Source organism: Perca flavescens, chromosome 4, assembly GCF_004354835.1.
Source record: "Perca flavescens isolate YP-PL-M2 chromosome 4, PFLA_1.0, whole genome shotgun sequence".
Taxonomy (NCBI): Eukaryota; Metazoa; Chordata; class Actinopteri; order Perciformes; family Percidae; genus Perca; species Perca flavescens.
The window spans coordinates 33,463,527-33,488,672 of record NC_041334.1 but is presented as its reverse complement, the minus strand read 5'-3'; the positions used below and the strand labels follow the sequence as shown (position 1 = coordinate 33,488,672).

Genomic DNA, 25,146 nt, shown 5'->3' with positions numbered 1-25,146 from the left:
GGCAAGCAGGCATAGTGCATGTAGATGAATTAGACCATTGTGATGTATTACTGGGATAACTAAACTAAACTAAAACTTTTGACTGCATTTTTGTAGTTCTGCCCCTCTGAACCTTGTGAACAAACACTTTTCTTTTTTGGCAATCTGTGTCTTCTTGGTCTGCAACTGAAATTGTATTTAGTACATGCACAATTTATAATAAAACAATAAAGGCCTTAAAAATAGATTTTACTGTGGCCAGAAGGACTGGAGAACGTTACTGTAACAACCAAGAAAGTCCCAAGTCTGGATTTCCTTAAGGTCCCTGTCATTTCAGATGAAGTTACTTAAACCTGCAATAAGAAATCGTTTAGCCATTTGGGTAGAGGTGCTGTGTATGTGAATATGAATGCAAACATAGACACTATGTGCTTTTATGCATTAATGTGCGTTCAAACACAATTTAGCACTTTGTGTTTATCATTATGGCTGTGCTGTTGAAATAGACGTCTTCAAGTTGACAAGTTTATAGAAATGACCTACTCTTTTTGAAGTTTACTACCGATGAAAAAATTGAAATTTCAATACAAGAGGAAAAGATTTATTTAGTAAAAATGGTCAGTTAAAAGATAAAGATCTAATAAGCAAATGTTTCAACAATCTCTTTCAACACTGACAAATAAATGTCACAATTCATTTACAGATCATGAGCCACAAACCTAAGTTGTTTTCCAACTATGATGCACTGTGCAAATTACAAAGTACCATAACCGCTTAGCCCACATAGCAGTAATGTCAACACACTCTACTGGCATAAAACTAGTCCTTTTATCTCTCTAAATTAAATCCCATTTCATTAAGAAAAAAATGCAAACACAAGATATTGCAATCCATATTATGCAGCATCACCCCTGACTCAGAAACAAAAAGACAGCAGTGGGTTTCTTCCGTGCCTTTGTCATGTCCTTTTATGCCTCTGTGTCTACTTGCTGAACACACTGGCTCCAGGAGCTTTGGCAGCAGCCGGCTTGCCCAGGGCCGTCTCTGTCCCCGTCCTCACACCGCTGAACACAGACGGAGCCACTTTGCCCATACGTTCTGAACACAGAGAGAGAAAGACACAGACATGTATCGTCAGAAAAACAGGTGCTTAAACCAGGCAACTGCTCATCCTCAACAAGTAATACGAGTTCCACTTGGGTTGCCTATCATTAAGGGAAGTATGTGAGAACAAAAACATCTGCAACGACTTGTCTTGTGTTTAGGATGCAGCACTCTCGCCAACTGGCTCTTGTCTGATTCCTAGTGGTAACAGTAGCTAAACACTGGCTTCCAAAGCTGACATGATCTTTTAATCCTTCAACTGAGCAATATTTAAACATTTTGCGAAATGTATCTGAGGCTTGACGAAGTATAGGCTACACATGTAAAATCTAATTCTCTCAAGTAGTATTCAAAAAGCACATTTGACTTAGTGAGCTGCAGAAAATCAATGTTGGCTGTTTATTTTGAGTCTGACCACACACTATGTGTGTGGGTGGGTAAAGTTGAAAGGGCATTGTGGGCCACTATCTGAAAATCTATTTTTTTAGCGTTTTTAGAGTAGGGGAATAACTACCTTGCCAGACGCGCTTGCTGATAATGATCAACCCAGTCTCACGGCAGTTCGTGAAATGTTCACCTCATTTAATCTATTGATTCGTGTACACGGACACGTTTGTCTCGTTTTTTGAACCAATGTATTTCAATGGGAAGCATCTTTCGTGATCACAGCACGATGCTTTCTGCCAGTCGGGCTGCACCAGAGAAGCTGCTTACAGCTTTGCTATTATTGGTATTTTTAGCCCAATAACTGCTGTTTTAATCAACATTTATTCACCAGATCTTATCATGCTTTATGTATTTCTTTTTATGTTATTATTTCAGTCTTATTGCCAGGGAAGCTGGATTGCTTTGTTGTTTATTGATATTTTCAAAACTATAACGCTACATCTATCAACATTTATTTACAGGTTATCATGATATTAATTTCTTTATTTTCACAATATTTTTTCGTCCTTATTACCGGTGAAATATTACATTATGCTGTAAGACAGAACACTACAATATGGGCCGAGCAGGGCGCATTCTAAGCCCATATCCCACAATGCAATGCAGCCATTCATATCAGAGAATCTGACAGCGATCAGCGGGTCTTTAATATCAGTATCGCTTCAATGTACATATTTAATCAGTGGTTTTGTCACCAGGATAGGAAAGATACAAATACATAATATTCGTAATATTGATGTTTTTGTCTAACGTTGTATTTGAGGATTTAAACAATAGAGATAACAAAAATAATAAAATACAGTTTATTTGTTTCTCATGTATTTGTCTCATGTACTGTTTGCTCGTCCGGCAATCTGAAATGGAATGAAGCCCCTTCACGGCCAACAGCAGAAACACAGGAGCAGAATATATATTGCAAAATATATATTTAGCAAATATATTGGTATATAAATAGAAGTTGGCAGTGTAGAATTTTGGATACACCCTGGGATTTTTTGGGATGGGGAACACACTGGTGTCATCAGATTTAAAAAATCTAATCGTTAAATAGGTGAAAATAGCTTATTACCATATTTGACAGTGGGTAAACTTTGGAGACCATATCTACATCACAGCTGGCCCTATGTGTGTTTAGCACCTCCTGTTGCTAAATGACAAGCCTTCAAACATGGACTGGGTTCAAGGTTCAGAGGTCAATAGTTCAAAGCAGGAGTAATGTATCCTAATCCTAATGTATCAGACTGACATATGTTACTGTCGAGGTTGAGACCTTTCCAACGATGTGTTTGCTATAGTCCTACGACAACGTTTTCATTTTTACATATCATGGAGACCACTTTGCAGACGATACTTTATTGTCCCCAGAGGGATTACTGCCTTGAGTTCAAAGGCTTCACACATAACACTTGACGTATTGTTTTATCATACAGCTGAGATATATTTACAATAAAAAAAAAAACATAAACAAAGTGATATGTAGCCAGACTGAAGCACATCACACACCCACAATCTATTGCTCATCTTTCACAAACAGTGACAAGAACAACCCAACCCTTTGCATCATATCATGAAGCTATTGCACAACCCCTTCAGCCTCAAGCAACATTATTTAAAGTTATAATTGAGGTAGGTCCAAATTAGGCCTATAGTTTAGAAATATTTAGTTTACATTGTGGTAGCTTAGTAAATTCAAAAATTATTTCAGCATAAATCTGAATAATCTGATGTATCTAGGCCATTCATTTATTGATGAATAAGCAACTCTTTTGGTTCTCCATGGAAGAGGCAAAAATACACAGCATTCTAAAACGGCAACATATCCACAGTATCACATTATTTAATGTTAGCTAGAGCCTCTTCTATTTAGGTTGTAAGTGGGATAGTTGTGTAATATTTACTGGCTAACTAGTATTTGACATCTACAGGCCAAGCAGGATAAAACAAAGAAAGATTACTTTTGTAAGGATAGAGACAAAATGTCTTTACAGAGCGTTATCTGACATGTTACGTCTGTCAGTTGGGTTGTTTTTCAGTGTCAGAAGAAATGACATTAACAAACGGCTTTACTCACCACACTCCACCATGACCTCATAGGTCTTACTCTTGACCTCGCCCTTCAGTCCCAGCTTACTGCGGGCTCCTTTCAGGTCCTCCTCCTTCATCGGGGGACGTTTCTTCTTCTTCACTTCTGCTGGCTGGAGGGAATTGAAGAAAGATGGGAAGATTATGCGTGCTGAAGGCGAAAAGAAGGAACGTAAACGGGGCAAACACTCTGTAGACTCGTCACATGTAAAACGCTGTGTTCAATTTCTGTACATAACCTAAACATCATATTTGACCTAACTCACCTGTGACATGGTGATTGAAGTTGGTGTATTGATTCCACAGACACCTCTTTCCAGTGTGATAGCTCGGCTGCTTGTTTTCTAGTGTGTGTGTCTTTGTCTCCCAGCAAGCCTGACAATATATATAGTCCTTTACCAGACCCAGTGAGTCAGTCAGACCCCCTTCCCTCTCTGCCTGTTGTCAGTGTGTATTATTAGGTGTGACGTGTAGGGTGGTACAGCTGGAATGGGTCTCCCGTCTTTTACGATAAGCTTACAGGCCAACAGCTGATTATTCTGGACACAGGGCTGTCAGCCTCTGCCGACCCTGGCAGAGATATCCTCTTTTCTAAATGTTGCTGTGGGATTTGGCATTAAAAGTGGGATCCAGATTGTCCACCACCTCCCTGCAGCTCTAGTAGTTGGGACTCTGCCTGCCCATTGCTATAACTTGATTCAAGCCTGAGGGAATGTCTTTTTGGATCTTGTAAAAAGCATTTCCGGACAGTTAACATATAATCCATCAAAATGAGGGCTGGACAAAGAAGAGAGCTAAAAAAAAAAAAAAGCTCCAACGGTCTTGTTTAAGTTACAGGAGCGCCATCGGTGCTTTTCTAATGTGAGTAACAGGCACCAAGCAGTCTTCACATCAGATCTGGATTTAGTTTTATCTACAATTCCAACAGAAATAATCAGGGGCTTAACAAACAAAAATAACTATTTATGTGTGTTCATACTTTTAGTCAAGGCAGGTCTACATTTAGATTAAACAGTATTATTTATTTTTTGTGTTTAAATTCCATATATATGACAATTTCATAATGTGTTTCAGCAAATGCTGGACTATCCCAAAACCCATTTCAGGGAAACAAGATACCGCCAGCGATTTGAAAGACAGCAAGTATACAGGACAACTAAGTTTTGGAATTTATGTACATAAATATTTACATTATCATAATATGGCAGATGATACATATACACATTTAGGGGTCAATTATTGTCATCATGTTTTGATCAATTTATAATATTATATTTTCTTTTCATCACTTTTACTTTATAATGTATGAGACAGATTTTATTTGTGGCAGTAGTTGAGTTTTTTCACGTATTGGATTCTTGTGACTTATTTTAATGTGTATTTTAAGATAAAAGAAGTAAGCAGACAGTTAAGGCAAGTCAGAAAATGGCATCATAGTCTGAAATTGAGGTGTTAACGGTTATGATCATGATGGACAAACTGAGTCACTATTATAAAACTGAGCAATGCAGAGAGAATCTGAAAGCCTGCACGCTCATTCAAGTAGCATCATAGTACCAGGATAGTCTTTGAGAGTATAGTATCTGTCCTAAGATGTATAAACTTAGAGGAATGAAAAAGGCTTAAGGTAACTAGCATCTCTGACCGGTTGGTTAGGCGATCTCTCTCAACCTCTTCTAGCACCTTAAACTATGCTACTACAACCTGTACTTGGAGCTACGCTAGTGGCTTTTAAAATCGTGATACTGTTACTGGTTATGTTGGAAAAACAACTAACGCAACAACAAATGATATGCTTATGTCAGCGGAAATTGGCGTCTGTGTGTTAACTGATACGAAAGAGGATTAGGGCCACGTGAAAAATTTAAGCTATTTCAGTACTGAGTTTAAAGTCGAAATTCTGAGTTTAATTCTAAATTCAAAGTCATAATTCTAATTTTGACTTTAAACACAGAACTCAAATACATTTTTCACATGTGGCTCGAATCCTCTAATGTATATTTTAAGAGGTTCTGAAGGAAAATATGACGCCTGACGATAAATGTGTGTCTTACCTTAGGTATTTGAAAGAAGCTATAAGTACTAGCTGGATCTAATTTTTTTATACACATAACTCATGACTAAAGTTCGGGTGGCTCTAGTGGCGACTGCTGCTCTCCCCAAATCTGCGGTGAGTACGCCAGTAGGCCTACTAGGTGTAAGGTCAAAGCCAAAGCGCAGCCTCTAGTGGTAAAGAATAAGCACTGCATACACAATGCTTTGAACTCACATGATCCGCCTCAATAAATGACGCTTCAGGTCAGGTCAATGGGTCAGGTCCGTCATGTCCAGCACGGGGAAGAGGCTCCTTACTACGCCTGGTGGTCTAGTGGTTCGGATTCAGAGCTCTTAGCGCCGCGGCCCGGCTTTGATTCCTGATCAGCGATCATGTTTTTATTTTTAAATCCCTTCACAATACTGAAACTATAAAACAAACTGTAGTAGAACATACTCAGCTATCAAGATAGTGTATCACATCCTTTATTGGAAAGCTTTTAGAATGATAATATACCTCCATTCCCTTTGCAAAATACTAAGAGCCTTCTTTGTCCTGGCTGAGATGAGTTACCATAACTGCTGGAAGATGCTGTACTTTCTTCCTTCAAAATGCACAATGTTATTTATTCCTTTCCAACATGCCAAAAACATTATAATGAAATCATTACCATCACCAGGCTTGTCACAGTATATGTCACTCTCCATTTACTTTAAAGAGGACCAGCAGTCACACCAATGCACACTTGAACACATCCATCCAGCACATGCCAGTACATGCAGTTACACTGTATATATACACTGGCACGCACGCACGCACGCACACGCGCACACACACACACACACACACACACACTTTATCCCGACTGTCTGGTCCACAGTCACTTAACAGTTTAGAGGTCTATGCATGTCACATTCTTAACATCAGAGCCCGCTGAATGCTGCTTCATGCCTGAACATCTGGAGCTCTAGTTAAAACAGTCAAAAAAACTAAATCAAAACAACAAAAAATAAACAAACAAATACACCTGCTGGTAATTTCACTCAGGCACATTATAGTAACAAAAAACAAACACAAAAGGATAGGTGAAAGCTGTGATAAATGGGAAATTGTGCGAGAAATGGTTCCCATATCTACTCTCCCTGTTGGAGTTAAAGAATAAAGAACACTTTTGGAACAAGCATAGTCACCTTTTTGGCCCGAAAAAACAACAACACTTAAAACTATATAAAAAAAAAACAGACAACTTAAAACGAAAGACATTCAAAGACAAAGAACACAGTCAGAGCACACCAGTTAAACAGCCACAAACAAACAGGGACTGCAGTATTGTGTCTACAGACAGACAACACATGCTAAGCTGATATCAGAGGGATGTTGCAGTGTGGTACTTGCAGTCATACAGGTTTAACAGTTGAAAGGACTAAAAATGAAAGCTTGCTGCAAGCATTTATGTGCTCCCTTTGACAAGAGTAACATTACATACAAGATATGCAGTAGTTAAGTGTGCAACTGTGCTGGAAAGAGTTAAGAGTTGCATCAATACAGTGATTCAAACACTGATGTAATGCTTCTCTAAATAAGAGCTGTGTCCAACTGTACACACCCTCACACACACGCATCACAGGCCATGGTGGTACATCTATATGAGAAAACAAAGGACAAAGTTTAAATAGAATCTACATCAGGAATACAATCACTTTAGCAGACATGTTAGACTATAAAATGTAACAAACTCACTTTTGTTTGCTTCTGTTGTGTCCAACCAACCTGATCCTGGACCACTACACCCATATTACACACTGCCACTGAAGTCCAAACTGTATCAAACCAGTGTTAACGTTTTCCTAGTGTAAGTACATAAAGGATTTAATGATATAGATGTTCATGATGGGATTCTGTTTTTCCAAAAAAGTCTTTAAACACAACACTGTTCCCAGGAGTGCCATGTCCAAATGCAACAGTGATCCGAAGTACCTGCATACATATTTCCCAGTGGGTTAAATTATATCCCAAGTTAGACAGTTTATGCAGAAGTCCTCTAGGAGTCAACAGTGAAGGGAATTCAATTACAGTAGAGTCTTCTGTCATCAAAGAGCATCCTATGTTTGAAAAGATTGTGTCAACTCCTAAGGCTGACAGAGTCTGTGGAGGTTCGGGGGGTGGGGGGGGGGGTGTAATTGTGAGCCTGCTCAGGAGAACAGCTACCAGATTTAATCTGATCCTAACAGTTTAGCTATGCACACAGCTCAAACAGGGATCCCCATGCGAAGCTTCTTCTTCTTAACCGTCTTCAGGCCAGTAAGCCGGCGAACATCGTCTTCATCCGAATCATCCATTTCATCGTCTGCCGAGAAAAGGATCTACAAAAGGGGAAAGAGAGACCGACAAATATTAGGTCAAAATGGCAGAGTGCGAGACAGGTTCATGGTACCACTCTAAAGGCATACTGCATACTGATTTTAAAGATAATTTTTTGGGCATTTTTAGGCCTTTATTTCCACAGGACAGATGAAGACATGAAAGAGTAGAACGACATGCAGCCAAAGGTCAGCGTCGAACCTGCGACCGTTGCGCCAAGGAGTAAACCCTCCTCTATATATATGTGCACCTGCTCTACCAACTGAGCTAACCCAGCCACTTGCATACTGATTTTAAAAAGAATGTTACAAAGAACTTGAGTTTTAAATTTGAATAAATAATTAGATATTTTCATTCTGTTAATGTCTTTTCATTTATGGATGTATTACAGTTGAGGAAGGCTGTGTTAAGTTGCGTTAAATTGTCTTTTCTGTTTTGTTTTTATAAGTATACATTTGGACCACCAAAAATTTACTTTGGCCACCAAATGTAGCCCCCTACATTTGGTAGGCCCAAGGGGCCAGTGTTTAAAAATATGAGCGTCTATCCCTGAGGATTAAATCTGACGTCAGAGGCACAGTGGACGACCTCATTAGAATAAGTATGGAGGGACCTAGCTTGGAAGAGTTTGACGCCAAGGAGGCTGTACAGATGTGGTTCAGTCAGGGTAAAAGATCAAGGAGGTCCAACTACAAGGTTGGCCGTCAGAGCCTTCCAGTGTCCCACAGGGAGATGTGTAAGGAGTGAGTAAGTAAGGAGAGGCACAAGCTGTTTACTTGTTCTGATGCTGTAATGACAGAAAAGTGACCAGTGACCACTTCAGGGCTCCAGACTGTGACCGATTTTTGGAGACAGTGAGAGTATTTTTTTTACAACTACCTGCACATGTGCGACCTGATGACTTTGAGCCTGCTAGAGTTGGCCAATTAGTGTGAGAGGGGGAGGATCCGTGAGTGATTAGTCAACTGCGTGGGTTACGTCATCTACACTCGTGTGTCTTGCTTTCGTAGCACCACACTCATTGTCCGCACAGCTCTGTTGTCGCATGTTTTTGGGAAAATCATGATATTGTAGTCCATAATACATTTACGAGTGGTGATCATCAGCCGAAGATCATCCATTTTGTTTGTTTCTATTTTGCAGCTGCACCAAGGCTCTGTCCGGCGCTTAGCCCCGCCCATGACGATTGTGACTGGTTTAAAGAAATGCCAATAAACCGCTGAACTCTTTGTTAAGACGTAGAGCAGAGTTTTTGATGCACAGGACCAGAAAAACATATTATTTTAATGGAGCCAGAACAAGCCATCTTTTAGCTTTAAGACAGAAAACATGAAAAATATTCGAATATTATGGCCATTAAAACACCTCGGCGTACTTTGAGTGACCCCCGGGATATCAACACAGAATTCAAGATGTTTTACCCTACCCTTTATAAGTCTGAAATCTCATTCGACACCAGTACACGTGCACATTTTTTTCAGGGACTCAATTTACCTTCTTTGTCTGACAATGACTCTGAATTGCTCAATGTGGTAATTACAGACCTCTTTCCCTTCTTAATAGAGTTATTAATTGATACGCTAAAGTGCTTGCAGCGCGATTAGAGGTACATCTAACAAAACTTATACATAATGATTGAACCGGTTTTATTAAAACTCGACTAGCATCGTATAACGTGCGTCACCTGCTGCACATTATTCATGCGGCAAGTAGCATTGACACGCCCTGCGCAGCTCTATCACTGGATGCAAAGAAAGCGTTTGATATCTAATCTTTGGGCTACTTTGGATACATTTGGGCTAGATGCACAATTCATTAGTATGATAAAAATTGTATATGCAAATCCCTCGGCAATGGTCAACACTGGCAATTTTTGCTCTACCCAGTTCCAGTATCTAGGGGAACTTGTCAGGGCTGCACTCTTTCGCCACTAATATTTGCCCTCTCCCTCGAACCACTGGCCCAGAAAATCCGACAACATCCGTCAGTGCATACTATCACATTTTGTAATACAAATCATCGGATATCATTGTACGCTGATGATATCCTTCTCTACGTAGACGTTTGATTCATTTAGCTTGTTTTCTGGTTAAAAAATCAACTGGACGTTAACTACACATTCGAGTTAATTGATAAAATCGATTTATCGCCCAGCCCTACTCTTCAACGAGACAAGGCACAGGCTCTCCCAGATTTTAAGATTTAGTTTTGGTCCTTTGTGTTACGCCCTCTATCTATTTGGTTCAATCATGGTTCTTCAGTCTCTTGGAGACCAATTGAGGAGAATTTGTCACTGCCTCACAGACTGCAGGATCTAGTGTATTCCAACATACCATTGAAAAAAGCCAAATTACGTTTAGGCCCTAGGATTTCATTTCTACTCACAACTTTCCATACTGTAATGAAACATCTGCGCACAGATCCTAAATGGCACAATCACTCCCCAATTTTCAATAATTCTTCACTTCTTAAGGGCAATATACCTTTTTCATTCCCACATTGGAAGAACAGGGGAGTTTTAAAAGACATGTATTGTGACCATGGCTTAAGAGCCTTTAACGATTTACAGGCTGATTATGATCTTCCGGGATCCTCCTTTTTCTTCTACCTGCAGTTAAGGACAGCCATAAAGGCATATGTTGTCCCATGGGGATCAGCACTCCCCACACATCCTCTTCATATAATATTAGCCTCAGTGGGATACGTTTTCTGGTTTTAGTTTTGGATTGTCTTACATTGTATGTGTGTGTGTTAAGGGATAGGGGGGCTGAAGAAAATAAAAGGGCTGTGATGTGTAATGTTGTTAATCTTGTGCCTTTCTAAAAAAAAAAGAAAAGCCAATAAACCAGAGCGCGTTTTTCTCCCATCCTGGAATTCTGTGTAGACTAGCCTGATCCTCCTCCGCAGCGTAACTACTTTGCATTCACGGATTTATTTTTACATCAGAGACAGCAGAGAGCGCTTCTATGAAGGCTGCTAAATATATAAATATAAATATATATAAATATAACTATTTACCTCATAAAAACAAATAGTGCTTGTGTGAGTGTTGTGAGCTCCTCTCTTTGGCTCCTTCATCACTCAATATTTCCCACACTGGGTGTTAGATACTTAGTTAGATACTCCCCTTTCTATGGAAGTAAAATCACCTTAGATATAATTCTTATTTCAGTGTGACAAAAAAGAGACAGGGAGGAGGGAGGGAGAACCTGTAACGCCACTGATGATGATGATGCACCTTACTGTTGATAGCCCATTGGTGCTAACGACACTGCACTTTGCTATTTTTTATTTATGATGTGGAGATAATCGGGATTGTGTATTGTGGTTGTGCGGGGGGGAAGGGAGGGGTTGGTGGTCTTGTTGTTGTCCGTTGTCTATGGTCTGTTGTCTGTCTATTTGATGAGCTGTATGGTGCAAGATGAATTTCCAAAAGGATCAATAAACGTCTATCTATCTATCTGTATGAGGCAGAGGCAATAATACAGTGCATTGACAATAAAAATTCTTTATTTACATTTCTGAATGTGCATTTGTTAAGCACCACTCAATTAAAATGTGACTGTGAACTAAAATAAAACAGCATATTGTAGATTCTGTATTTATCCCCAAAGCATTTATCAGTAAAACAGTTAAAATGGGGGAAATGACTTGGTAGGGAGCTTGTGAATTTTACCACAGGATCAATTAAGTTTCATCTTTATCCAATTCAATACGTCATAATTTATTTATTCATAATATTTTGTAAAATTAATCTTAATCTGCAAAGTAAGATATTAAATAAATATTTTTTTGTGATCAAATGTTTTTATTCCTATTAAATAAATATTGAAGTAAAATGTACAATCGGCCTACTTGACTCTGAATTATGGTAGTAGAAGTAGCCTATAAAATAGGAGAAAATGAAAATTCTCAATTAAAAGTAGGCCTTACAATTATTGAAGTACGGTATACCTACTTTCCACCACTGATAAAATGTAATGCTAAAATGTATGTGTAGCAAACATAAACTAACTTGACTGTAAGACTCTTCTCCTCTCACCAAAACCTGATAGACTGATTATTTTATTTTGATAATCAACATCAACTAATGCTGCATTTCAGCCAAATGAAAGCCCCTAGAAAAAAAAACACACGAGCCAGCCAGGAGTCGAACCTAGAATCTTCTGATCCGTAGTCAGACGCGTTATCCATTGCGCCACTGGCCCGCTGTGCATGCATACCACTGCTGAAACCAATACATGTGTTTAGGCACATCTTAGCCCATCCCCCACTGCTCAGCACTCTGCTGAAAGCATGCTCTCAGAGGCCAGCTGCAGAACGCAAGCAGGAAGTGAAACAAACCATGAAGCTGGCTTTAGTTTGCACTGCTTTAACCATTCAAATGTTAAAATACCTTGAAAAGCAGCTTCACATTTTCTTTTTAGTGATCTAAAACTCTTAAATGAATGTGGCCCACTGACAAGAAATGCCACTATTTATAACAGAGAAAACAATGTGTTGCTCAAATCCTTTTGCACAAATAACTGATTTCACAAATAAAGTCTAATCAGCAGTTAGATTTGTATTGTTCGTTAGCAAAATGAAAATTAAACATGGGTTTCCACTTTCCCCAATCTGATACTGTATTTAATAAGTGAATGATTTAATGAATAAGAAAGTAGGTCAGTTCTGTTCTTTTGTTCCCTCTGGGACCCGGGAGTCACGGCATTTACAGTAATACACAAATTGGATTTGATGTTTGACCTAAAAGCTGAATGTGCTCAAAACAGGAGGACAAATCCACTATATAAGGATGGACTGACCAAAGTGTATAATCTGGCCTTGATTGTGGCAATCATTTGACCACTGTAACTCCTACAAATAAAATGATTTTGGATAAATCTGGTCATAGACAGTGTCTGCTATACACTCTTAAGAATAGTGATGCAGGTCAATTGAATGGGTTGATGGATGGATACAATGTCAAAACGAGCCAGCTAGGAGTCAAAGCTAGGATCTTCTGATTTATAGGTAGATGCGTTATCCATTGCACTACTAGCCGCTGTGTTGTGCCACCCTCAGAAAACACAGATCAGCAGCCAAAACCCAAACCTGCATACCTGATTACTTCCTCTTGACTTCTGTCTGACCTTCTCATCTCTGCCTCATTATCTGACCACAGGAATGACAATGTCACATGTTTAACAGCCCCTTCAACAGCAGTTAGAAGGGAAGTGAAACATTTTTGATTTATATATCAACATTAACTATAACAAATGGGTAGACAATTCATTAGCAGCTGTTGTCAACTTTAAAAAGTAGGCAATGGCTGTTTTTTTTTTTTAAATGAATTTATGTGTTTTTAACCTTTTTTAGTAACTTCTAATTATTATTTTACCCCATTGAAGACTATCTTACGTTTTGTTATTAATTTGCCTTATACTATTCACAGTTATATTCTACTCATAAGCAGGGTTTTCACAGCGCTTAGGTACATATGACATCATACACTCATTTGCATATTAGTGACGCCATCGAGCAATTATTTGCATAAAGCTTGGTGGTTGTCGGTTGCAGCGAGGAAGAGAGTACTAAAGCAAAACTTGGAGGAGCTGTTTTGTCACTTAAAATGATAATAGCTGGTCCACCTTACGGTCAGCTCACTAACTTAAGGTGAGCCTATGCTGAAGTTGTTTGCTAGCTCTGTGACTAACCCCCTTCACTTTAACCAGCAGGTAGCAAGCAAGACACGGGAACTTGGCTTGGGTCTTCAGGAGTTGTAGCAGATGGTTTCCACATTGTTTTTACGTTCATACGCTTAGGCGGTACGCAAAAATGCTTAGGTGCTGCGCCCAAGCGAATAATTGCAGGGAAAACCCTGCTTTTAAGTATTTTGTGAAATGCTGTACAAATTAGTATTGTCAACATATTGCACTACATTAGAAAGAAACAATAACAAGCAAGTAAAAAGCTTAAATATCAAATTTTGGGGTTTTGCCCCTTGGTTAGATTTTTTAATAAAAGGTACTTTCAAGCCTTTAAATCAAGTTTCATCAACCTTTGAAAACCACTAATTAATCATTTACTAACTAAGTCAGTATGTTGAACTAACTTGACTGTAAGACCAAAGTTTGATAGAGTGGTTATTTTATTTTTGTAATCAACATCAGCTAACACTGCATTTTGGCCAAATCAAAGCCACTAGAAAAAGACACGAGCCAGCCAGGAGTCGAACCTAGAATCTTCTGATCCGTAGTCAGACGCGTTATCCATTGCGCCACTGGCCCGCTGTGCATGCATACCACTGCTGAAACCAATACATGTGTTTAGGCACAGCTTAGCCCATCCCCCACAGTTCAGCACTGCTGAAAGCGTGCTCTCTGAAGCCAGCTGCAGAACGCAAGCAGGTAGTGAAACAAACCATAAAGTTGGATTCTGTTTGCACTGCTTTGACCATTCAAATGTTGAGTACGGAATCTAAGAATCAATTTCTTAAATTGAAGATTTAATAAGGTAGTGTAACAGTAAAACTACTGTGTTGGTTAGACACATCAGACTTCTTTACTGTTGTTGGCAGTATGTGTTAATACTTTTACCAGACTGGTGTTATGACTTCATGTGTTGTGGGCGTATGAATGGTTGGTTGTGTGTCTGGAGCTCTGCGTTGGGCTCACCTGCTTTACAAGCTTTTAAAGTAACTGGGAACCATGATCTAGGCAACCATAAAGGCTGCGTTCTTAGGCGGTCCAGCAAGAATGCAAGTCTTTCCATTAATTTTGAATGGGGCTAGTGCGTGGGAGCTGCAGTGGGGTGCCGGAAAAAAAACACAGCGGCATGCAGCGAAAAGTTGAGACAGATTCATAGATATCCAGCTATCAGACTTCAGCAGTCCGTTTTAAGTCAGGCAGTGTGAGAGTCCCATAACAGTAAACGGGAAACATCACTGCCTCAAGAAAAAACACTTTTAAAACACTATGACGGTAAAAAAAAAACTTAAACTAAACACAAGCACTTAACTGCACAGGAGTCTATGTAACAGCTGTTTTCTGCAACAAACTCCAGGACAAAGTACAGTCCCTCCGTCTCCTTTCTTTCTTTCTTTCTTTCTTTCTCCATGAAATGAAGCTGCCTTCAAGGGCGGTTGGAAATGCTGATATCTATAAACGATCCGACGTAAAACGATAAAGTCTACTTGTGATTTATTGGGGGAAACTCCCACTGCCACACAGCCCTGAGGTTGAATCACCGAACCGACTGATCTGGTCTGTAGGACATGTTCCTCTTCAGACGAAGGGTGAGCAAAACTAGTACCAAGTAAGTTTGTCCATAACGCAGTGCCAATCAGTACTGGAGACAAAGAACAGCTGACAGTCACAGTTTCAGAAACGCTGTGTGCTGATTGCAATTCACTCTGTCTCCTTCAATGGTCAACTCTGAGGTATTGATTGCTGGTCAACTTCAACTATGTCTGTTTTATTAATAAAAACTGACACTGTTCAGCTAGTGATGTTTTCTTATCCCTGGTGTGCCCCACGGCTGTATTACTACAGTGAGACTTACCTCCGACTCTGAGTCATCATGGGACAGAGCTCGTCTGTAGCGCACCTTGCCGTTCCCTCGTGAATCCTCCTCTCTCTCCTCCAGTTTTGCTTTTGTCCTGTGCTTCTTCATTAGGAAATTATCTACCACCCAGAACATGAGGGCCTAAAGGAAACAGAAAATACTGTGGTGAATGATATTTCCCCACTGGAAATTAACAGAAGTGATTTTTATATTTGACACCAAAAAGATATTTTTACATTCATACGCACAAGAAAATGGCCATGTTATGATCTCACTAGACACCTGTAGTATTGGTGTAGCAGGAGTTGTAATATCGGGGTGCAAAGAATAACACACAGTAACAGCAGACTTACGTTGATGAAGAACGGAACGATGAGCATGACAATAGCCAGTTCCAGGTCAGGATTCTCTATGGGGTTGAGGAGAGCCAGCTGTGACACACAAACATATACAACACATACACAAGCACAGACCTAAGCATATACAGTCCAACACAGACAGCACACCTAGCCTTACGACTAGAAAGTTTATAGCTCAGTAGGGGCAAAAATAAAGTAGGATAGTCCACTGGAGCCCACAGCCCAACCTGGAATCTGAAAGAGTATACCTGGTCTGCAAACGGAAAGTAAATTTAAAGGAGTGTTTACCATACTTGATAATTTGCTGAACAAATTTGTAGAAAAGATTGTGAAGGTTTAAAATCACCCCTTTTCTATTTGTTGCAAAATGAGCTGCTTTATTCTGACTGAGATGTTTACCTGTTGCATTTTGACTCTCGCTCAATTAATATTCTGATTACCAGAGTGAAAAAAACAAACAATTCTGCATTAGCATTGTAGGTGCTACATGGGACTGATTATGAAGTTCAAAATAACTACAGTGATATTGCATTTATAGTTATTGGTAAAGTTTCTAGTAGTGTTTCTGCAAACCATTACTAGAAACAGGTTGAGACACTTCAACAGCTGTCCTCTGCACAGCAAAGCCCACACATTCCAGACAGGACCCCCCGCCTGACATCTACAGATGTCCCTGGTGGTCTAGTGGTTAGGATTCGGCGCTCTCACCGCCGCGGCCCGGGTTCGATTCCCGGTCAGGGAACACCTTCTTATGTCATGTCCGTGTCACCTTTCGCATGAGTTATGTGATAAAAATGTAGTTTAGAGTAGGGCTGCACAATAAGAGGAAAATATATGATATCTGATAACGTTGTTGAATATCGCGATAATGATTACTTGCGATAAATAAGATTGAAACATTTTGTTGAATTTAAAACAAATAAAAGGAACTAATTTCCGTTATTTTATGAACAAATTGAACATTGAATTGAACATAAAAGGCACTGTTAAAAAAAGAACGACAGTAACATTTTAAAGTGCAGTTTCTGCTGATAATCTCGTTCAACTAACTAAATTGCACAAAACCAGGATAAGGGATTAAGTCGGGATATTCCAGTTATCCTGGATGAATTTAGCCTGGACTTGGTTGCACAAAAGCAGAGGCACCTAAATTACCAAGGAGATTTATTATGTGCAGCTAGCCTGCTCCTAACCAGGCTAACAGCCAGGATGTATTAATCCTGGAACCTTTTCTGTTCACTCAGCAGTGGTTTTTACCTTATTTTTATTAGCCTGCATTAAAATACAACAAGTGCATATTGCTGTTCAGTTAAGCACTGTTATTATTTAAGGTTGTGACCATTATTTTTATAATTATTCATGTGACAGTTGTTACTGTTATATTGCTGTATGAAAACAGCTGTTCATATAGTTGTTAGAAGTTTGGTGAATATATTACGGCAGATGTTGAGATAATTAGAAAAGGCTGATACAATTGCAAATGTGTTTTAAATGAAGTCAGTGATGAAGGATAATAATTAAAGTGCTATACACGTGTTAGTGGTTCTAACAATGGCATTATTATTTTAGTTGATTTATTTATTTTCGTATTCTTTAACAGAAGATCTCTTCCATGTGCATTTTATTTGCCATTCTTCAATTTGTGTTCTCTCCAGTAAACTGGGACTATAATTTGAATTTACATACGGAAGCCTACGTTCATGAAACAACAAGGAGAGGACACCTCAATGGTTTTTGACTTTATGAATACACTGTGTTACAGTCAGTGTGCATTAAAGGTATCACTTAATTATCTTTATAGTTTCTAGATTTCAGAGTCTAATTTCTTTAGTCTTTTCTATGTCCATTTATAGGCCTACGAGGAAGCAAAGCATATCATATTTAAAGAAGCAAACTCTGCCTCTGTAAAAAAAAAAAAAAAATGAGAAAAAGCATGGCCGACAATAGCGGACCGACCGAATGATATCTAAAAACATACATTTACGAACTACTGCTCTTAAATGAAACCATTCAAGGAGTTAGACTAATTATTTTCACAAACAAACTGTTGTAAACTTTGCCTGAAAAGCGAGCAATGGAAGTTAGGTAATTTATATTTAGCCCATACGAGAGAGAGGCAGCCGTATACTGACGTCCAGGTTCAGGGTTCAAATCTGACCTGTGGTGATTTCTTGCATGTCTTTCCCCTCTCTCTCCCTAGCTGTCCTGTCAAATTAAAGGTGGAAAAGCCACCCCCCCCAAAAAAAAACTGCGTAACATTAGGCTGTATTCTGCTCGCTTTTAAGGCAAAGAGTAAAACTGCTCATATGTGCAAATACTTAGCCTAACTACTTGAATGGTATGATTATGATGGTTTCAATTCAGAGCAGTTGTCAGTAAATGTCAATGTGATATCATGATTTGCGTAAACATACACGCCCACTTTCTTAAGCCAAGTGGCGTGTTATCTGTACGCACTTTGAGCTATCCGGGTGTATGTCTATGTATATTCTCCATTTTAGCATCAGGAAATCTGTGATCGACCTCGCGGTCTGTTAAAGTGCTCATATTATGTTCATTTTCAGGTTCATAAACAGAATACCAGTACCAGAATAGGTTTGCATGTGTGTTGAGCTCTCTGTTTTAGCTACTGAGTGAGGCATGACACTTCTGTTCCATCTTTGTTACATGTGCAGTAGCGAGGTAAGGACTACTAGCCATTAAGAAGCAGAGTATGAGGGCGTGCCACGCTAGCAGCTAGGCGAGCATCAAAACATGTGTTACAAAGTGACGTTTGTCTCTGAAGTAAAGGCTGGACTACAATAGAGCTGTTTGGAGCAGTTTGTGAACAGTGTTTTTTGTTGGAGATGCTAAGTCCATTTGGGGTGTGGAGAGAGAAACGCGAGACGAGAAAAAGGCGTTCAGGTAGTCTGTTGTTACTGGGTAGGCTACAGATATTATAGGCTCCTGTTATCTCAAATATTTTCAATGTAATGGCTCGATATTTAAATAATTTCTGTAGTCTACTCCGTAACAACAGACTACCTGAACGCCTTTATCTCATCTTGTGTTTCACTCTCCACACCGCTGTCTTCAGACAAAAAGTCACATCATGCATGGGGAAATGCCCATGTTGGAAAAAAAAACAGTAGTTACCCTTTAACACACACACAAAGCATTTATAATGACGTTACAGTATTTATTTAATCCTACGAAAGGACAAGAAATAATTTAAGACCCTTGTAAACAAAATTGAATACTTTGTGAATGAAATGTAAGACTTTTAAAGGCCTTATTTTTAGAATATTGAATTTAAGACTGTACATAATGTCAATTCAGATGCAACAAGTTTTGCTAAATACATCAGTGTTTTAATTATTAGTCGTTGTGGACCTTAGGACTCTAAATCAATGAGCATGCTCTACAGTATTTAGAGAAGCACTCCTGCCGTTTTCTTTGACTAAACCTACCAAAAAACTCTGCATCTTAAGCAGTCTAATACAAACCCAGCCAATTATTTTCAAATTAAGCTAACAACACAAGAGACGTGAGCTGACTGAGCGGCACAGTGAGTGAGAGGCAGGGCTGCTCCATTTAACTCATATGTATAGTTTGTGTGTTGTCGTGGTATGAAAGACAAAGGTTATTTTTCCTTGACTAATCCACCAGATGGGGTCAAAATCCGGTTAATAATGGCTCTGGAAAGTGTTGCAACACATATTGAGAATTTGTCTTGAATTGAAACTGCTGACGGCGACAACATCATATCTGTTTCCAGCAAAACAGACTTTTTAGAAATGTCTCGTGATATATTGTCGCCAAAAGTGTATTATTCAACTTTTGTTTTTGTTAAAAAAGGAATAGGAAATCGCAATACTCAATACTATCGAATCGCAATAAATGAAAATCGTAATACAAATAGAATCGCCCCCCCATGTATCGTGAAAGAATCGAATCGGGACAAAAGCACATTGTCCCAGCCCTATCAATTCAGTTCAACTTTTTTTCTGACCTTCTTCCACTGGGGGATGAGGAGGACCAGCATGATAAGGACTTTCTCAAACATCATGATGAGGATGTAGAGGATACACTGGCCCAACCACGCTGTGCACTGCACTGGCTCACCTACACACACACACACACACACACACACACACACACACACACAAAATTATTACATTTCACTGCTTCAGTGATACACAAACTGTTTCAGGGACAAAAGAAGGCACGGACAATGTAAGAAATGACATTGCAGCACTGCAGTACTGAGGGCAGCTACTGCCCTCCTTTGGGCATAACTGGCATTTTAGGATTGTACTGGTGCTCCCACTTTACTACTCACACACGGTGCTCACCATATTCTCCAAAACGCAGAGAGTCCCACTGCCTCCACTCTACAATAGCACTGACAGCTCTCACCCCAGCATAGATCAGCAACATGCCCAGAGAAGCATCCAACAGGAAGTTGATGAGATATCTGGGAGAGACAGAAAAATGAATGTAATTTGAATCTGCAATTTGCTTTCCTACTGTACAGCATAGTGATTTTCTGGTTAGAATTCAACACTTGATGTCTACTTATGGTGGTGTGGTGATGGTGCAGTGGATATGACCCATGGCTTTGGTGTGGGAGATCTGGGTTCAATTGCAACATTGGTTGATGTATACACAATGTGTCCCTGAGCAAGACACTTAACCCTTAGTTGCTCCAGAGGTGTGCAACCTCTGATATATAGCAATTGTAAGTCGTTTTGGATAAAAGTGTCAGCTAAATGTAATGCAACTTATACAAATATCATTTATTTTAACAGTTTCTTGGAAATATATCTGTAACATGCAGAATGAGGGAGATCTGAGGAGAACAGTCAAATACAGGATTGACTCACAGTGAACAAGGATCCTCCTCTGTGAGGTCAGACAAGTAGACATTAGCAAAGTGGATAAACAGCATCCCAATGGCCTGTTTTGAGGTGTCCAGAAACCTGCACAGAGACAGGACATTCGATATGTTTCTGAGGCACTCCAGCAGGTATTCATTTAATACCTATGCAGAGAAATGAATTTAAGCTGGCTCAGCTGCCATACCAGATCCTCCAGGGTCTCCTCTCATGTTTTGGCTCCCTGAAGCGTTTTACTGTGGAGGAAAGAGCGCACAACAAAGATAGTGGGATTTTAATACAGATCACTCTTACAAACAAAGAGGAACACAGAATCAATCAACCAGAATCTATATTCTTGTCATTAAACTGAGTTACAGCCCTCCTGTAAGATGGCAAGGTTCCAATGAGGATTTTGTTGGTTTTATAGAAGTTTATCTGTTTAGTTCAACTGAAAAGTTTGCCTTGTACTGACAAATTTATGATTAGGAAATGAGGGCTGACATCCACTTTTGTGCAGTTAAACCAACTTACGAGTAGGCTCACAAGCGAGACATCAGTTTCTCATCGTGCCTACAGGAAACTGTATGGAAACTATTTGAGTTAAGGTGTGACAAACTGAACAATGGCTAAATCTAGGCTACAGTATATGGAGGAACTGAGAAAGGGCAATATGTTGTTGGTCACAGAGGAGGCAGAACTAGCAGCCCAGACCAGAACCTAAAACATGACATACTAATGACGTGCAGCAGCTGGTAAATGATTTATCGGATACCCTTATTGTCAGGTCACTGTGAAGTTAACAGGAAACAGAAAAATCCTTCTTTCACAGATGGCCAAAAAGGAGAAGTGGATCAGACTCCAAATACTTCAGTGTTTAGTAATTGAAAATAACCCTTTGACAAAATGTGGCAAACATTTTTGTCTTAACTTTAAAATATAATATACTAAATGTGTATATATATATATATATATATATATATATATATATATATATATATATATGTGTGTGTGAGAACACATCAAACAATGTCACCTCTCAAAACTTGCACTAAATACTGTGTTGCCCAGTGCCAAACCATTTAGTTAGGGCTTTTTGTGTTTTCATGCTGGCAAGCTATACTGCGAGCTGTGACCTCAGTTTCTGTTCTGAGCACAAGCATGACTTCAGACTAAACACACCCTGTATGCAGCTGGGTGTGATGTGAACACAGGCAAAGGCCTCAGCCTACTCCTCCTGCTCAGAGAGCTGCCACAAGGAAAAAAAAGGTCTGAAATGCTGAACATTCCTCATGGCTGTGACACACACAAACTGAGGCTGCTCTCATTAGGTCACACAGCTGTCGGTGCTGTGCCAGACACTGACTGAACGGAACCATGGCTAAAGCCCAAGTGTGTTTTTTCTTTGTACGCAAATGTTTCCCTATCTATTTAAATAGAAAATAGATCGACAGATAAATAAATGATGGCTTTTACGGTGAAGCAGCTGCAGGGTATATTGTCAGTCACTTGAGGGTAGTGTACTTTAACTTTGCAAAAGTTATTCTACATCTACAATGGGATGGTTTTTTTTGTCTGCAAATCAGTATTACACAAATGAATTGGACCTGCAGGCAGGCACCTATTTATCACAGTTTGAGTGAACCTCCAACACATAATCAAGATAAATAAGGTAAGGTTTCTCCTGCAATTGCTCCCTTAACTTAATTATGTTTTTGACTGCCAACTCTGACTGCCACCAGCAAAACAAAATCCCAATGATGAAAACCATAGCAGTTTCCTGTTTGGAATTATTGTGTAGCAGTTACGGGTGCAAGATATATCGACTCAATATCGTTATCGAAATATATCAAAAAGTGTCGCAATAAGTATTAGAGATGTTCCGATACCGATACTGCCTAAAACGCTGGTATCGGTAAGTACTGGAGTTTATGCACCGATCCAATACCACGTAATAAAGCCCTAAAGAAAATCTACGTTAAAGTAGTTTATTTATTTTCTTTTTCCGTTATAACTGACTGTCAAACTGGAGAATAAAAGAAAGTTCTGTGGCGTTCATTGTTTGCATTTGTTCATGTTTCACAAAGAGTTTAACCTGAGCCAGACTGACAACAAAGATAGAAACCATATCACATCTATACGGGGATAGTAGTATACAGTTGTTAAAACATAATAAAATATATGACACACTGGTATCGGATCGGTACTCGGTATCAGCCGATACGCAAGTTCAGGTATCAGAATCGGTATCGGGAAGCAAAAAATGGTATCGGGCCATCTCTAATAAGTATGCAATATTTTGTTTATCTTGTGGAGCGCTGGTCCCGCTGGTACCGTCCGTTGGCTGTGTGGCTTAGTTGTGTTCGATTTAGAGCCCGCTTTAAACGCTATAATGATCATGTTTCATTGGCCAGTTACTGTGCCACTTGCACACATTAGCGCACTTCAGCGCAAGGGCCTACTACGTGACAAACTCTATGAAGCGTACCACGTGTGTGCATTATTTTGACAGACTGACAGTGTAAGTGAAGAAATAGAGACAACAAAACGGAACGAATCAGAGAAGCGAAAGAAAAGTTGTGTCCTGTTCTCTTTATTTATTTATTTGATACTGTACAACCAGTAAAACATGTCCTGTTAGACATGGTCGTTATTTATTTATTCATGTTGTACCGGTCCAATATGACCGTCAGTTGAAATAAACCTTGCGTTGTAAGAATACTTGTTTAATTTGTTATTAATCTATTTTGATGCGTTTTCCCGTAAATTTTGTAATTTCACATAGGTTTAAAAATATCGAAATGAATATCAATATCGCAATATTCATAATCAATATCGCATTTTGTCAATATCGTGCAACCCCAGTAGCAGTAAAGGTCAAACATGTGCCAGGAAGTGTAGAGAGCAAGCTGCTTTTATTACAACCACGGCCATAGCTTCAACAAGAGAAGAAGTCGTAGGGTTACACTTTGAAACCCCTGCATTTAGCTTTCAAAAAAGAGACAGAAAGCATGTCTATCTTACTGTTGTTTGCCTTTTCCTGTTATAGACTCGGGCATGAGCCTCCCAGCTGAGGTCAATATCGCATTTGATTACCCGAGTGATGCTATTGGATAATTGCCCCATCACATCAGCAGCTGGTGTCAGATATCTGACACACAGCAGAACACTAACAATACTCACACATCAGCGTGCTGAAAGCCACTACAGCCAGAAGTCCTTGCAGGAAAATCCCAAACGAGTCCATCAAGGCGCCATTCTCGCACCCCCGGTTATCAGTACCTGGCGTCGGGCTGGCCGACGTGTTGGTAAAGGACACAGCAGGCAGTCCTGCCATTCCTGGACCTGACAGTGACACGTCTCCGACCTGAGACAACATGTTAATACCACTAACGGCAGCCATGGACCAAAAGAGCTGGACGAGACAATAAAGCCGAGATCAAACCTTCTCGCTAACGAACTCCGTGTGCTTCCCAGTCGTCTCCAGCAATTGTTGGTCAGCTAATCGATAGGTTAAGCTGGGCAGTCTTCGGTGAAAGATGGTGGCATCCTCTCCTTTCCAAGCGCCCACTCATTCTCCTGCTTCAGACAATCATGCAGTCATTGCTGTTTTGTCATAAGAGAAGTAAAGTCGTCGCTCCAAAAGGTTACTATAAGTTGCAATGACTTCCAACTGTAACTGACTTGTCTACACACTGCAACACTAAAAAGCAATACCGTTAGCTAGTTTTAAAAGGTCCGTGCAACAGTAAAAACGACTCCTGGCTCGACCTGGAATCTGCGAGCTAACATTAGTATCAGACACGACCGCTACACCTGTCGTGTAGCCAATGAAACAGACAAAGCCAGTGTCTTATTTGGAATATGTTGTACAGTGCAGGTCAACCAGGTGTGACATTTTGCCGATAGCCAAGCGTCCATAGTAAAATAGGAGATGCTATCATAACCTAGCTAACGTTAGCTAGCTAGCCCCCAAGCTAACTACTCATTTCCATTAAGGTAACGCCAGGCTAGCAAACTTATATTTTCTCTTAGACGTTGAAAACAGCAGGTACACCGGTTCCTCGTGACTTTCACGCATGCATTAAATCTCGTATGTATAAGTTAAAAAATATGAATAATTGCACGTCACGGCTCGCGTACATACATCCAGCTGCTTCCCTGCCTGGCAGTGCCCATTCGATCATGTTGACAGACGTAATGCTACGTGACGTGCGTAGCCGCGAACGAACTGCATGCTGGAAAATGTATGACAAAAACCAGGAGCCGTCGTTGTTCATCGTTTTAATTGCAGTCTTCTCTTTAAATAGCAGTTACAATCTTCAAATGTGAATAAAAAGCTGCTCCATTGATTTGAGTACAGCTGAAACTACAAGCA

General features: G+C 39.7%; 1 protein-coding gene and 3 non-coding genes across 4 annotated transcripts; 1 reads left to right on the top strand and 3 right to left on the bottom strand.

Annotated features, from left to right (window-relative positions):
* Positions 1-564: 564 nt before the first annotated feature.
* stimate (STIM activating enhance) lies at positions 565-24,977 on the bottom strand. Its single transcript, XM_028575788.1, is given in 10 exon segments — positions 565-1,077; positions 3,602-3,725; positions 7,894-8,010; positions 15,551-15,694; positions 15,907-15,984; positions 19,904-20,016; positions 20,247-20,368; positions 20,778-20,873; positions 20,977-21,025; positions 23,952-24,977. Coding segments are annotated over 10 exon segments (1,179 nt in total). The 5' UTR covers positions 24,172-24,977; the 3' UTR covers positions 565-961.
* Positions 12,144-12,216, bottom strand: trnar-acg (transfer RNA arginine (anticodon ACG)). The gene has a single exon. It is a non-coding gene; the product is annotated as a tRNA-Arg (tRNA).
* Positions 14,205-14,277, bottom strand: trnar-acg (transfer RNA arginine (anticodon ACG)). Its single transcript has one exon. It is a non-coding gene; the product is annotated as a tRNA-Arg (tRNA).
* trnae-cuc (transfer RNA glutamic acid (anticodon CUC)) lies at positions 16,583-16,654 on the top strand. Its single transcript has one exon. It is a non-coding gene; the product is annotated as a tRNA-Glu (tRNA).
* Positions 24,978-25,146: the final 169 nt, after the last annotated feature.